Raw genomic sequence first — 15,651 nt, 5'->3', positions numbered from 1 at the left:
AAAACACACACACACACACACATACACACACACACATCTCCTCAAAGGGGTTGTGTTGTTTCTGGCTCAGAAAAGCGGTTTTCCGATTGCGTTCTCCAGCGGGCTTCTTTCTCCCCCGCCCCCCCCCCCCCCGCCCTCCCTCTGCGCGCGTTTTAAAGGAAGTTTTGTCGCTCGGTTTGGAGGAGACAAAAGGGACGGTGTGTAGTTGAGAAAACACTAATCTACGCTGAGCTCCGTAATAGAAAAAACGCAGTTGCTTTTAAAAGGTTGTACCGTTACAAAAAAAAATTTCATAACGCCGGTGTTCGTCGAACGGCATAATGGGCTTGCTATTGTAAGCGGGTGTTTTTTTTAAGTAAGGTAATAGAATTCTTCCTCTGTTTTTTCTTTCTTTTTTTTTTTTTTAAATATCTGGCTTTCATCTCCAAGGAGGGAAAAAAAAGACAACAACGAAGCTTTAAGAATCTGGAAACTCAGCTGCTTTTTATCTCTTTTTTTTCCCCCTTCTCCTCCCCCCCTCCCTCCCTCCCCCACGATAGATTTATGCCCAGAGTAGAGATAGTACAGAAACACAACACGGCAGCCCGAAGGCTCTACATCCGAGGCCACAATGGGAAGATTTACCCTTACCTTGTCATGAACGACGCTTGTTTGACCGAGTCGCGCCGAGAGGAACGGGTCCTGCAGCTTCTTCGCCTCCTGAACCCTTGTTTGGAAAAGAGAAAAGAGACCACCAAGAGACACCTTTTCTTCACCGGTCAGTTTGGGAAGGTTGAAGGGGCGCCAGAAATGCTTTAACGTTGGGGTGGTGGGTGGGTGGGGGAAAGATTGTTCTCCGTTCTGTGAACTGTGAGAAGGGACAGGCCAAAATCAGAACATAGAAGATAGCCGTGGAAGGGAACCCAGAGGTGTTCTAGCCCAACCCACTGGCTGTATGAGGCAGGAGACCTCATACCAGGGGTCTTCAAACGTGGCCCTTTTGTGACTTGTGGACTTGCAACTCCCAGAATTCCTCAGCCAGGCAGGCTGGCGGAGCAGTTCTGGGAGTAGAAGCTCACAAGTCATAAAACGGCCACATTTGAAGACCCTAACCCTTATACCATCCCAGTCGAATGGCTGTCCAATCTCTTCTTAAAAACCTCCAGTGACGGAGCACCCACAACTTCTGGAGGCAGGTTGTTCCACTGGTTAATTGTCCTCACTGTCAGGAAATTTCTCCTTAGTTCCAGGTTGCGTCTCTCCTTGGTTAGTTTCCATCCGTTGCTTCTTGTCCTGCCTTCAGGCGCTTTGGAGAATAGCTTGACTCCCTCTTCTTTGGGGCAGCTCCTCAAACATTGGAAGGCTGCTCTCCTGTCACCCCTATTTCTCCTTCGTTCTACCTTGGATCTCTCTTTAACAATCTTCCATCTTCTTCTGCCTTCTGGTGCATTAGAGAATAATTAGGAGTTAGAGCAGATCTACTAACATGGTGACAGTTCTGGAAACCACATCCTGTGAGGGACAGTTAAAGGATCTGGAGATGTTGAGGCTCCCAAGTGGATGAACGATTGTCATCTTCAGATAGCTGAAGGATAGTTACACCAAAAATGGACTTATTCTCTGTGGCCTGACAGGGCTGAACCAGTAAATCATAAGGAACAGTTGCTGGAATTGGGTATGTCTAGTTTAACGAAGAGAAGGGTGAGGGGTGACATGATAGCAGTGTTCCAATATCTCAGGGGCTGCCCCAAAGAAGAGGTAGTCAAACTATTCTCCAAAGCACCAGAAGGCAGGTCAGGAAACAAATAGATGGAAACAAATCAAGGAGAGAAGCAACCTGGAACTAAGGAGAAACTTCCTGACAGTTAGAACAACTAACCAGTGGAACAACCTGCCTCCAGAAGTGGTGAATGCTCCAACACTGGAGGTTTTTAAGAAGAGACTGGACAGTCATTTGTCTGAAATGGTGTAGAGTTTCCTGCCTGAGCAGGGGTTGGACTAGATGACCTCCTAGGTCCCTTCCAACATTATTATTATTATTATTAAAAGTAGGTTGTAGGTTTCAGGTTAGACATCCAGAGGAACGACCAGATGATACAAGCTGAGTCAACCAGTGGAACAGGCTGTCCTGTGAATTGGTGACGTCTTCTTCCTTGGGCGATCCTCTTTCAGAGGTGTATGTATTGCAGAGTAGGAAATTGGACTGGTCATAAAATTGGGCATGATTCACTTAACGGCCATCTTGCTTAGCAGCAGAACATAATGGTCTCTGTGTTGGCAAAATAACATAATACTGGCATTGTTAATTCATACCGCTCTGTTAAAATGTCAGATTTCTCTTCCGTTACAATTTACGTGCGTCTTTTTTTTTTTTGCTTCTCAATTATATTTGATTATAGCATTCAACAAAACCTTTTTTTTTGTTCTGGAGGCTTTATTTATTATAGTTTTTTTTTAAGCGTTCCGTGAGTTTACTAATGGCTGACTACACATATAGTGGCCTGTCGCACAATAACGCTTTGCATATAATAAAAGGGGGGAAAAAATCTAAAAATAAAACACCCACCAAGAATATGCTTGGAAAGTAAATACTTCAATCAGAGTCATTTTGAACAACCCATTTGAGATGAGATGTATTGTTACTTTAATGCTTTTTTCCCTTCCTTTTCTCTTTTCTGCACCCAAATTTTGACAGCTCTTATTTGTTTGCAACAAGGTCCAATTCACGCTATCCAAGGCTTGGCAAATTAAAAAACCAATGGAGCTTTTCCAAGCCTATCTTTAAAGAAACAGCAATCTGGCAGGGCCCGTAAATGGGAAGTTAAACCTTGTGAAGGCTGGTGACTCATTTAATGACCGCATGGCTTAGCGACGGAGGTTCTGGTCCAAATTTTTGGGCTTGGAAGCCCAACAAGAGTGTATGTCGCTTGGAGGTGGCTTCAGGACCGACTAGCTGACTCCACCTTACCTCTGTGTTTCTCGCTCCCGCCCCGCTCGTCTTTTTAATTTCACGTTATTGTACTTCCATTGTTTATTCTTTTATTCCTTTACTATTGTTATAGGAGAGAGAGAGAGAGAGAGAGAGACAGAGAGACAGAGAGAGACAGAGAGAGACAGAGAGAAGCGCTAACGTAAAGGAAAGGAGTCTCCTACAACGTTCGGGATGCAGATCTGGCCTTTTTAAAGCCACCCGTGCTGCCTTTTAAAGCCACCTGTGCCAAATCATTCAGATTCAGCAACTGATCGAACGTGATCAATAAAGAACGTTTTCTCCGAGAGAGACTAGGGGTTAAAACAACTGCTTAAGACGCAGTCGGCCCTTCCTTCCTTCCCTCTCTCTCTCTTCTCTCTCTCTTTTCTCTTTCTTCTCTCTCTCCCTCCGTCTCTCTCTTCTCTCTCCTCTCTCTTCTCTCTTCTCTCCTCTGTCATCTCTCTCTCCTTCCCTCCTTCCCTCTCTCTCTTTTCTCTTCTCTCTCTCCCTCCCTCCTTCCCCCTTTCTCTCTTCTCTCTCTCTCTTCTCTCTTCTCTCCCTCCCTCCCTCCGTTTCTCTTCTCTCTCCTCTCTCTTTTCCTCTCTTCTGTCTTTCTCTTTCTCTCTCTCATCCCTCTATCCCTCTCTCTCCCTCCCTCCTTCCCTCTCTCTTCTCTCTCTCTTTTCTCTTCTCTCTCTTCTCTTCTCTCTCCCCTCTCTCTCTTCCTCTTCCTCCCTCCCTCCTTCACCCCCTCTCTCCCCCTCCCCCTTCCTTTCTCTTTCTCAAGCTCTTGAGAATGCTGTGAGGGATGGCCCAAGATCACAGTGGCCTGCACTTAATCATCTCAGCTTCTGCCTAATGGTTGATGAAATACTATGGCTTTTATTTAAACATCCTCTTTGCCCTCTCTTTCAACCCCCACCCGTTGTTTCCCCCTGCTCAAGAGATGACCTGGGGATCAATCCAAGCCTTGAGAACAGTTGTCCACCCATTGCAAAGCATACGCGGGCACACGGTGGCCTCGCTTTCCTCTCCCACAAAAGAGGGCGTGCCACGTTGCAGCTGTCTGTCGTGGCTGTAAGGTTTCCAGTAGAACGTCAGAAAAGCTTTAAAAATGTGCTGAGTGGATTTTTTTTTTTAAACGGCAGCATCTGCAGTGGATCAATCAGCTCAATATTGTAGCTGTGATTTTGCGGGTGGACAAAGCTTGCATGATTTTGAGTGAAAAATCTGCTCAACTCAAGAGGCTAGCTCAGGGCTGTCCAACCTTGGCAACTTTTGAGACCTGTGGACTTCCAGCTCCCAGAATGCAACACCCAGAAATTCAACTCAGAAAATGATGAGACTTCAACTCCCAGAATTCCCTAGCCGACTGTGGGCTTCCAGCTCCCAGAATTCAACTCCCCAAATTCTGAGACTTCTACTCTCCGAATCCCCCAGTTAGCTGCGGACTTCAGCTCTCGGAATTCAACTCCCAGAATCCCCAGCTAGCTGCGGACTTCAGCTCTCGGAATTCAACTCCCAGAATCCCCCCAGCTAGCTGCGGACTTCAGCTCTCGGAATTCAACTCCCAGAATCCCCCCAGCTAGCTGCGGACTTCAGCTCTCGGAATTCAACTCCCAGAATCCCCCAGCTAGCTGCGGACTTCAGCTCTCGGAATTCTGGGACTTCAACTCTGGGGGTTTGAAGTCCACGGGTTGTCAAGGTTGGGCACCCCTGGGCTAGGATATGGAATAGGCTTTGTTGGCTGTCAGGGATACAAGACACGAGGGCGTGCACAACAAACATTTCAGGCGCAAAATAGCCACCTTGAGTGCTTCAGCTTAAAAGTTATGGCCATAAGTGACCAGCAAGGGCATATTGACTTTAGAAGAAAGATTACCGGGGCTTCTGGACAAGATTGGAAGGTAGATGGACGTGTGCTAGGATGTTTTGGAATTTTTTTAGCGGTGGTCCTTGCTGCTGTTTTCCACGAAATGAATATGTCCTCTCTCCCCACCCCACCGATGTTTCCGTTCTCCAGTTCCCCGCGTTGTGGCTGTCTCCCCCCAGATGCGCCTTGTGGAGGACAATCCATCTTCTCTGTCCCTGGTGGAGATCTACAAGCAACGGTGCGCCAAGAAAGGGATTGAGCACGACAGCCCCATTTCTCGCTACTACGACCGGCTGGCGACCGTCCAGGCACGAGGGACACAGGCCAGTCATCAGGTACTGCATCCCGGGGAAATGCCGTCCACTTACCGTCCAGTTCTGGTTACCGGCACTGAAAAAAGATACTAAGATTCTAAAAACAAAAGAGTGCAGAGAAGAGCAAAGATTGATTTAAGGACTGGCGGCTCAAACAGACGAAGAATGGTTGCTGGAATTGAGGAAGTATAGCTTAATGGGGGGAAGGTGGGAAGGTAACAGCGTTCCGTGCGCCTTTGGCGTCTAGTCATGCCGGCCACGTGACCACGGAGATGTCCTCGGACAAGCGCTGGCTCTTCGGCTTTGAAACGGAGATGAGCACCGGCCCCTAGTCGGAAATGACTAGCACGCATGTGCTGGGGAACCTTTACCTTTACCATAATGAAGAGAGGGATTCGGGGTGAAAGGAGAGCAATGTTTTAATATTTGGGGGGCTGCCCAAAGAAGAGGGGGGGGGTGTCAAGCTATTCTCCAAAGCGCCCGAAGGCAGGACAAGAAGCAACAGATGGAAACTAACCAAGGAGAGAAGCAACCTGGAACTAAGGAGGAATTTCCTGACAGTTAGAACAATCAACCAGCGGAACAACCTGCCTCCAGAAGCTGTGAATGCTCCAACAACTGGAGGTTTCAAAGAAGAGCCGTTTGTCTGAAATTGCAAAGCTTTTTTCTGCTTGAGCAGTAGGTTGGAGTAGATGGCCTATGACCGTGGCAGCGAACCTATGGCACACGTGCCACAGGTGGCACGCAGAGCCCCCTCTGTGGGCACGCGTGCCGTTGCCCCAGTCCGAGGGTTTTATTAACACCTTTTCGCTTACAAATCAATATCAAATCAATTTCAACTTCTCACAAAGCTGGAATTGATTGATTGAACTTTTCCGTCCCACCCAGTCTGCCGTTACCACGCCCACCCAATGGGCCACGCCCACCCAATGGGCCACGCCCACCCAATGGGCCACGCCCGCCCAATGGGCCACGCCCACCCGGCACCCGAGGATTACATAAAAGGATTTTGAGTTGCAGTTTGGGCACTCGGTCCCTTCCAGCCCTGTTATTCTACGTTCTCGTGTTGTTTACTCAAGAGAGTAGTCCTTTACGGTTGGCATTTAAACTCTGTTCCCACGCCTTTCCCTCAATCGCCTGACTCGTGACTAAAACACAGTTTGACTCTTCCCGAGAAGGAGTAGGTACACATTAATCCTCCATTACCATCCTTGCTCATCCATTTCTGATCAGAAACGGTTAGCTTAAAAGGTTTAAAATTTATAGGCTGTCCTTGGGCCCGTTTTTTTTTTTTAATTCCAGGCGCTCCGTATCTCGAAAGTTCACCTGCTAATAAGGAACCTTTTCATTCTTTTGCCCAGCCTAGCCAAAAAAAAATAAAATAAAAAAAATCAAGGGACTTGGAGCATCTGTCTCTTTTTTTTTTTTTTTGCAAGACACTTGTGCCTTCGGCTCGGAGAAATTTTGTCCCTCTAAATAATTTAATTCGAGCAAGTCTAGTGATTGTTCTTTCCGAGCCTCTCCCCTCTCGATTTCCAACTCCAATTAATTAAGCCCGTTCATGCTGTAGTAATTCATTACGGGTGACTTAACGGATATTTTACACGTGAGACCCAGCTTGCCTGCAGAAGGTGTGGGAGCAAAAAAAAAAAAAAACACGCTGTAGAGATTTGAGGCCAATCTCAGCCCTTTAGAGACCAACTGAACGAATGTTTCTCAACCTCAGCAGCTTTCAAGATAGATGGCCTTCAACTTCCAGGATTCTCCAGCCAGCCGTGAATGATAAGGAGTTGGAAGGATCAGAAGGATCCCTTAGTCCAGGGTTTCTCTACCTGGGGAATGTGAAGATGGGTGGACGTCAACTCCCAGGATTCCCCAAGGCAGCGTGGGAAAGCCATTCCGCAGCCACAGTTGAGAGTTGAAGTCCACCGGTCTTAAAAGTTACAGAGGTTGAGAAACACCGCACGGAGCGGTTAAGATTTGACCATCCCAAAAGGGATGGGGAAAAAGTCCACGGCCAGGGACACCCCATTCCCCCCCCCAAGACTTTAACTCAAGATTTAAATCATAACATTTCTCCAGCCTTTGCGGACACACACACACACACACACACACACACACACACCGTGATGACATTGCAGCCCGCAGAGGTCCGAGGAGTAGAGGTGAATGCTCCCAACACTGGAAGTTTTTAAGAAGAGACTGGCCAGCCATTTGTCTGAAATGGTATAGGGTTTCCTGCCTGAGCAGGGGGTTGGACTAGATGACCTCCAAGGTCCCTTCCGACTTATTATTATTATTATTACCACTGTCCTACACCAGGGGTCTTCAAACATGGCCCTCTTGATGACTTGTGGACTTCAACTCCCAGAATCTCTCAGCCAGGCTGAGGGATTCTGGGAGTTGAAGTCCACAAGTCATCAAGAGGGCCAAGTTTGAAGACCCCTTCCCTACGCCAGCCAAGGTAAGCAGCCCACCTCCTGATCAATTTCCCTTTTCCCTTCTCAGGTCCTCCGGGATATCCTGAAAGAGGTTCAGGGCAACATGGTGCCACGCAGCATGCTGAAGGAGTGGGCCCTTCACACGTTCCCCAACGCCACCGACTACTGGACCTTCCGGAAGATGTTCACCATCCAGCTGGCGCTGATTGGCTTTGCGGAATTCGTCTTCCACCTGAACCGACTCAACCCGGAGATGTTGCAGGTTGCTCAGGTCGGTGTTGATGGACCTGGTCCATGAGAAGTCACCCGTGCAGTGACCACCCCCGTTTAGATTTTGGGGGAGAAACTCCTCACGCCCATACACCCCGATCCGGGTAGCCCTCGACTTAACAAGAGATTGTTTAGCGACCGTTTGAAGTTACAGCGGCACTGGCCAAAAGCGACTTGGATCTTTTCCCACACGACCGTTGCAGCCTTCCCCCGTGGCCGCAACCCTCACAATTCAAACCCTTGGCAACGGACTCCTATTTACGACGGTCGCAGTGTGTCCCGGGGGTGGGGGTGGGTGGGTCCTGTGATCCCCTTTTGCGACCTTCCGACAAGCAAAAGTCGAACGGGGCAGGGCAGGTTCGCTTAACAAGCCTGTGCCTGACTTAAAACCAGTGCAGGGATTCACTTAACAATTGCGGCAAGGAAGGTTGCAAAATGGGGCCGCTTAACAACTGTCTGGCTGAGCAACGGAAGCGTTGGGTTCAGTGGTGGCCGTAAGGCGAGGACCACTTGCACCACGCGTCCGTTCCTCACAGAAGAAGGAAACTCAAGATGTCTTATCTGGCCGTTGCCGGTGAAGAGGTTGGGAAGAAGATCAGAAGTCTTTGGTCTTTTCCTTGACTTGCTCCTAAGGCGAAAAGAGTTTGCTGAAATTTTAATGGATCCCTCCTCCTCCTCCTCCTCCTTCCCCTCCTCCTCCTCTTCTCCTTCTCCTCCTCTTCCTCCTCCTCCTCCTCCTCCTCCTCCCTGCAAACCCTATTCCCTTCTAGCACTGATGATGTTACCTAGTTGGGTAATGGAATGTCTGCAAGGAAACAACCAAGCTCAGAGAGCAGTGAGGTCCCTACAATCCTCCTTCTCCTCCTCCAACTCCTCCTCTCTGCAAACCCTATTCCCTTCTAGCACTGATGATGTTACCTAGTTGGGTAATGAAATGTCTGCAAGGAAACAACCAAGCTCAGAGAGCAGTGAGGTCCCTACAATCCTCCTTCTCCTCCTCCTCCTCCTCCTCCTCCTCCTCCTCCTCCTCCTCCCTGCAAACCCTATTCCCTTCTAGCACTGATGATGTTACCTAGTTGGGTAATGAAATGTCTGCAAGGAAACAATTGGGTAATGAAATGTCTGCAAGGAAACAATCAAGCTCAGAGAGTACTGAGGTCCCTACAATAATCCTCCTCCTCCTCCTCCTCCTCCTCCTCCTCTTCCTCCTCCTCCTCCTCCTCCTCCCTGCCTCCCCCTTCCAGCTCTCAGCCGTTCCTTTTCAGCTGCATTGTCAGGTGGAACGTTGATAATTCCTGCATGGAGAAAAAAAGCAGAAACAAGAGCCAATTTCCCCCCTCCCCACACCCACACTCACTCCCACCCCCTCGGGCTGACCCATCCAGCAGCTCAACAAAAGAAGCCATTATTCAGGATTGATACCTTGCTGAGAAAGTTTATGCCTGTCATCTTTATACGCCGGTTAATAGAGGGCTGCGTTCAAAGCTGAATTTCTTGTTAACCTCTCTGTGCCGATCCTGACCGGCCTGGTTTTTTGTGTGTGTGAATTTCTTGTTAACCTCTCTGTGCCGATCCTGACCGGCCTGGTTGTGTGTGTGTGTGTGTGTGTGTGTGTGTGTGTGTTAGAAAAAGCCTCTCTCTGGATTCTGCCTGAATGTCGACCTTGCCTATCGCAAACATTGAATAGGGAGAGCCTGCCCCCCCCTTTTTTTCCAGTCTTAATCTCTAGGGGGCCACGTGACAACCCCCTGCCCCCCCAAAAAAGGTTGAGGGAGGGGTCTGTGGGTTCAAATCTAAACCCCTAGTCATTAAAATTTTGCAAATTAAACACAGAAAACCGGGACTCATTCCTCTTTTGTAGCACAGGTAGTCCTCGGCTTACAACGGAGCCCGCGGGATATTTGTTAAGGGAGCCTTGCCCCATTTTGCGTCCTTTCTTGCCACGGATGTTAAGCGAATCACTGCAGGGGTTGCGTACGGTTGTAAAAGCTACCCTGTTGTCAGAAAGCCGCAAAAGGGCATCGCATCACCCCGGCACACGGCAGCCGTCATCAATATCAAGCCGTCGCCAAGCATCTGAATTTTTATTTTTATGTTTTTTGGTAAAGTTTTTATTAATTTTTTTTCATGCAATTCAATAGCACTTGTTCAACAAAGGTGTTGCCTGCGTTTGTCATTGGCTAACACAAATTTAATTCCTAACCCTTTATTCTTTTCTCCGGCCGCTGATAAAATAAGTCCCCAGTTTGAAAGTATTCTATTTCTTCTTTTTCTTTCCACCTCAAAGTAAGTCTATCAATTTCTGCACATTCTAATTTTATTTTATTTTTTTAATTATTCCTTCCTCTGGCGGTATTTCCTCGTTTTTCCCCAGCATTGTGGGATTATGATTCTTGCCGCTGTTATCCCATGTAAAATCAAATATATATCAATCTTTTCTGGCATTGTTGTTGTTGTTAGCTGCGAAGCTGTGTCCGACCCATCGCGACCCCATGGACAACGTTCCTCCAGGACTTCCTGTCCTCTACCATCTTCTGGAGTCCATTTAAGCTCACGCCTCCTGCTTCAGTGACTCCATCCAGCCACCTCATTCTCTGTCGTCCCCTTCTTCTATTGCCCTCAATCTTTCCCAGCATTAGCCTCTTCTCCAGTGAGTCCTTCCTTCTCATTAGGTGGCCAAAGCATTTGAGTTTTAGCTTCAGGATCTGGCCTTCTAAAGAGCAGTCAGGATGGATCTCCTCTAGGACCGACCGGTTTGATCGCCTTGCAGTCCAAGGGACTCGCAGGAGTCTTCTCCAGCACCGTAGTTCAAAGGCCTCAATTCTTTGGTGCTCGGCCTTTCTTATGGTCCAACTTTCACTGCCATACATGGCAACTGGGAAGACCATAGCCTTGACTATGCGCACTTTTGTTGACAGGGTGATGTCTCTGCTTTTTAGTGTGCTGTCTAGATTTGCCATGGCTTTCCTCCCCAGGAGCAAGCGTCTTTTAATTTCTTGGCTACAGTCCCCATCTGCGGTGATCTTGGAGCCCAGGAAAATAAAATCTGTCACTACCTCCATTTCTGGCATTATACCTAATTTAAAAAAAAGTTCAGGTTTAAGGCCGTAGGGGTGCTGCAAGTGATCTTGTTTGGGTAATAAATTCGTTGGAGAATAATTCAGATATTACGCAAGGAGGGGAGAAGGCAGAAGAAGGGGGGGGGAAACCCTAGGTGGGAAAAATAGCTACCCCTTTTTTCTGGCACTTTCTTCCTAAAAATAAGCAAAAATGCAAGAGCCCAAGAAAAACAAGTCTTCACTCACTTTTTCTCGACGCTGCCGTAACTTCGGCCGCTATACAAACGGTTGTAAGCTGAGGACGTCCTACGCATTGCCTCTTTCTGTCACGTTAACAATTAATTTGGGGTCGAAGTGTTTGGAAGCCTCTGGGGGCCACGCTGGAGATTTTGGAGGCGGCCCCGGGCTGTGCGTTATTATTTTGGAGTAGATTTTCTTCCCCCTTTTTCGTCTGTCGTTCCTTCCAACGTTGTGCTTGTTGTGTCGTCCCAATGCGTAGGATACGGGCAAGTTAAACGTGGCCTATTTCCGGTTTGACATCAACGACGCTACCGGGGATCTGGACGCCAACCGCCCCGTCCCGTTCCGGCTCACCCCAAACATTTCGGAATTCCTCACCACCATCGGGGTCTCCGGGCCCCTCACAGCCTCCATGATTGCCGTGGCTCGTTGTTTTGCTCAGCCAAACTTCAAGGTAAGGGTGTAGTGGCAGCCCTGGTAATGGGCACCTGTTCGCTCCCTCGGCTGCCAGAAGGTTTACGGACGGATGGATTTTAAATCGATCGATTTATTATTTGTTATTTGTCTGCTGCCTTCATTTTTTTTAGAAGTAGCTTAAGGCAGTGGATAGGGACGCGGTGGCTCAGTGGGTTAGGACGCTGAGCTTGTCGATCAGAAGGTCGGCAGTTTGGCAGGTCGAATCCCAAGTGCTGCGTAGCAGAGTGAGCGCCTGTTACTCGTCCCAGCTTCTGCCAACCTAGCTGTTCGAAAGCACGTAAAAATGCAAGTAGAAAAATAGGGACCACTACGATGGGGAGGTAACAGCGTTCCGTGCGCCTTTGGCGTCTAGTCATGCCGGCCACATGACCACGGAGACGTCCTCGGACAAGCGCTGGCTCTTCGGCTTTGAAACGGAGATGAGCAGTGGCCCCTAGAGTCGGAAACGACTAGCACGCATGTGCGGGGGAACCTTTACCTTTACCTTTTACCTAAGGCAGTGGACATATCCAGCACACCTTCCTCCTCCTGTTTTCCTCACAACAACAATCCTGTGAGTTGGGTTGGGCTGAGAGAGAATGATTGGCCAAAGTCACCCAGCTGGCTTGCATGGCTAAGGCGGGACTAGAACTCACAGGCTCCTGGTGATTGGCCCAAAGTCACCCAGCTGGTGTTCATGCCTAAGACGGGACTAGAACTCACGGGCTCCTGGTGATTGGCCCAAAGTCACCCAGCTGGTGTTCATGCCTAAAACGGGACTAGAACTCACGGGCTCCTGGTGATTGGCCCAAAGTCACCCAGCTGGTGTTCATGCCTAAGACGGGACTAGAACTCACCGTCTCCTGGTGATTGGCTCAAAGTCACCCAGCTGGCTTGCATGGCTAAGGCGGGACTAGAACTCACCATTTCCTGGTTTCTAGCCTGGCGCCTTAACCAAACTGGTTTTCTTTCGTTTCTATTTACTTATTAAATTTACATGCCGCCTGTATCATTGTCTCAAGTTACTCTGGGCGGCTTACGGTTGTATAAAGACATAAATATAAGGGTATTAAAAGCATTGAAATTAAGTTTAACAAGAATAAAAGAAAGAGAGCGATCCATCTGCAGAGCCATATTTTATCTGTAGAGATAGATAAAAGTATCACAACTATCCTGATGTTGTCGATACAGATTTGTATATTCTGGATATTTAAATATCGGTTTGACTCTGCCGGTTAATGACCGCAATAAAGAAATTTACATTTATAATAATTTACGATTATCACCCCGGAGACGTTACCATAAATTGTGCCAAATTAGCATCAATTGTAACAGATTGCAATGACCGCCCAGGATAAATTATCATAAATTGTAATAAATTATGATTCTTATCCTGGCTAAATGATCATAAATGCAACCTCCCCACCCCACTCTCGAAAAGAGGATCCGATTAAAATATTTTATCATTTCCCTTGTTTCTGAAGTATAAGACCTCCGGCTTCAAGTCCTTCTGGCTTGGTCCAGACTGTGCATTCAAACACTCTCTTATTTGGCTTATACTTAAATGAACATTTTGACATAAAGAGTTCAAATAAAGGCCCAGAAAGTCCTGAAAGCATCAGAGAATATTTCCAGGAATTGGTCCCAAATTCCACCATCGTTCTAATCCAGAACTAGGCATTTTATGACTTCTGAGCCACGTATGGCCCTGCCTGGTCCACATGAATTGCTTTTATGTTGAAGGAGGCCATATTTGAAAGACTTGCATATGTGCGTGTGTGTGTCTGCCTACACCTCTTCACAGCCGTTTGGGTTCAGCCCTCCACAACAGCTCAAGGTTGTCCTGTGGCACCTTGGAAAAATTAATAGCCCATTCCTGCCCCCTGGATGGAATTAGCTCATCTTTCACCTACCATCGTACGAATCAAAGATCACGGGAAGTGTTAGTACCACTTTATAATGCCTTGGGTAAGACCACCCTTGGAATATTGCATCCAGATTTGGTCTCCATGATATAAAAAAAAAGATGTCGAGACTCTGGAAAGAGTGCAGAGAAGAGCCACAAAGATGATTAGGGGGCTGGAGGCTGAAGGAATGTTTGCAGGAATTGGGTGTGTCTGGTTTAATGAAAAGAAGGACTAGGGGTGACACGATAGCAGTCTTCCAAAATTTGAGGGGTTGCCATAAAGAAGAGGGGTGGGGGGCGGTTTCAACCCATTCTCCAAAGCACCTGAAGGCAGGCCAAGAAGCAACAGGTGGAAACCAATCAAGGAGAGAAGCAACCTAGAAATAAGGAGAAATTTCCTGACAGTTCAAACAATTAATCAGTGGAACAGCTTGCCTCCAGAGGTTGTGGGGGTTTTCAAGAAGAGACCGGACAGCCATTTGTCTGGAATGGTATTGGGTCTCCTGCTTGAGCAGGGGGCTGGACTAGAAGACCTCCGAGGTCCCTCCCACCTCTTATTTTCTTCTCTTCCAGGTTGACGGCATCCTGAAAACCGTGCTGCGCGATGAAACCATTGCTTGGCATAAGAAAACCCAAGAGGACACCTCCTCCCCACTCTCAGCGGCTGGTCAGCCGGAGAACATGGACAGCCAACAGCTGGTGTCGCTGGTTCAGAAAGCTGTGACCGCCATCATGACACGGCTCCATAACTTGGCTCAGTTCGAAGGCGGAGAGAGTAAAGTCAACACCTTGGTTGCGGCCGCTAATAGCTTAGACAACCTGTGTCGCATGGACCCAGCCTGGCATCCCTGGCTGTAGGTGTGTCCTTAAGACTTGAAGGCTAACAAAGCCGGTTGTGACATGACGAGGTCCTTCACACCCATCACGGATGGTTCTTCATTCGTCCTGGCCCCGATGTTTCCAGCATGATCGTGTTTCCACGAGCTGTCATCTTTGTTAGACTCTCATCTCAAAGTTAAGATTCTTTCTTATCATGCTGACATCACTCCAGTCCAGGGTGTGCATGTGTGTGTGTGTGTGTGTGTGTCATCTAAAGGACGAGATTTGAACTTTGCACATCGAACAATCTGATTTTTATCTTTGTGAGCAAGAAGAGTGAACATCCTGGCAAGAGTTGAGACTTGTCCAAGAGTCCTAGTCAATTTTTTTTATAAAAAAAAAAAAGAAAAGAAAAAAAGAATTATCCCCACCTCAAGGATCTTGATGTGCAAAGATTCCCCCCCCCATTTTTTAAAAAAACTCTTTACTTCCCGGTCGATACAAAGACAGGTGAAAGATCATTTTAATCCAGGCAAAAATGTAGGCAAGTTAGGGGCATTGTACAGCGAATTTTTTTTTTTTTGTAAGAAAGATGTACAGAAAAAATCCTTTTTTTTTTTTTGGCTGGTGGTGTTATTGTTTTGGTTGCTATTTGGTAAAAAAAAACAACAACGATCCAATTGTGCTACTTTATTTTTTCCCCCTGCAGAGCTTTCTACGGTGAAAAGGAACTCATTTCTGGGTTAGTGAATCCCTTAGGCCTAAGCGGAACTTTCTAAAGCTGAAATTGTTGTCCGTTAAAACAAGTATTTGGAAGAAACCCATTCGTGCAAATCCAAAAACTTTTTGAACACCCCATGGTGTCTTTTTCGTTTCCGGCTCCGACACATTTTAAACGTATATCCTTCAGCGACATCCCGAGGAGCTGGGTGTTGTTATTTTTTTTGTTTTTTTGTGTGTGTGTTTTAACTTTGTAATTTAAAAAGAAAAGAGAAAGAAATTGTTTTTATCGCATCCATCTTAGCCTTTTTTTATCTATCTGTCTATATATACATACATATATATATATATATATATATATATATATATATATATATATACACATATATATATACATATATATATATATATATATATATATATATATATATATATATATATATATATATATATATATATATATATATATATATATATATATATATATATATATATATATATATATATATAAAACCGTACTGCAATATTGAGAATGTTCCAGTTCAAATTTGTAAGGAGTGAACCTTTTTTTTCCCTTTGGAATAAATATTTTCTAAAATGCTA

The 15,651-nt window shown here is 46.8% G+C and overlaps 1 protein-coding gene across 1 annotated transcript in view; it reads left to right on the top strand.

Annotated features, from left to right (window-relative positions):
- The window catches only part of TRRAP (transformation/transcription domain associated protein), a 118,782-nt gene extending 103,396 nt beyond the window's left edge, over nucleotides 1-15,386 (top strand). The window contains 5 exon segments of the mRNA XM_081337953.1: nucleotides 540-757; nucleotides 4,974-5,158; nucleotides 7,646-7,849; nucleotides 11,407-11,601; nucleotides 14,083-15,386. Of these exon segments, the coding sequence (XP_081194079.1) occupies nucleotides 540-757; nucleotides 4,974-5,158; nucleotides 7,646-7,849; nucleotides 11,407-11,601; nucleotides 14,083-14,367 (1,087 nt within the window). The 3' untranslated portion in view covers nucleotides 14,368-15,386.
- The last annotated feature ends 265 nt before the right edge of the window (nucleotides 15,387-15,651 follow it).

This window comes from Vipera berus, assembly GCF_964194415.1.
Source record: "Vipera berus genome assembly, chromosome: 13".
Taxonomy (NCBI): domain Eukaryota; kingdom Metazoa; phylum Chordata; class Lepidosauria; order Squamata; family Viperidae; genus Vipera; species Vipera berus.
Note: the sequence above shows the minus strand (reverse complement) of the source record. Positions and strands in the feature narration are given on the sequence as shown.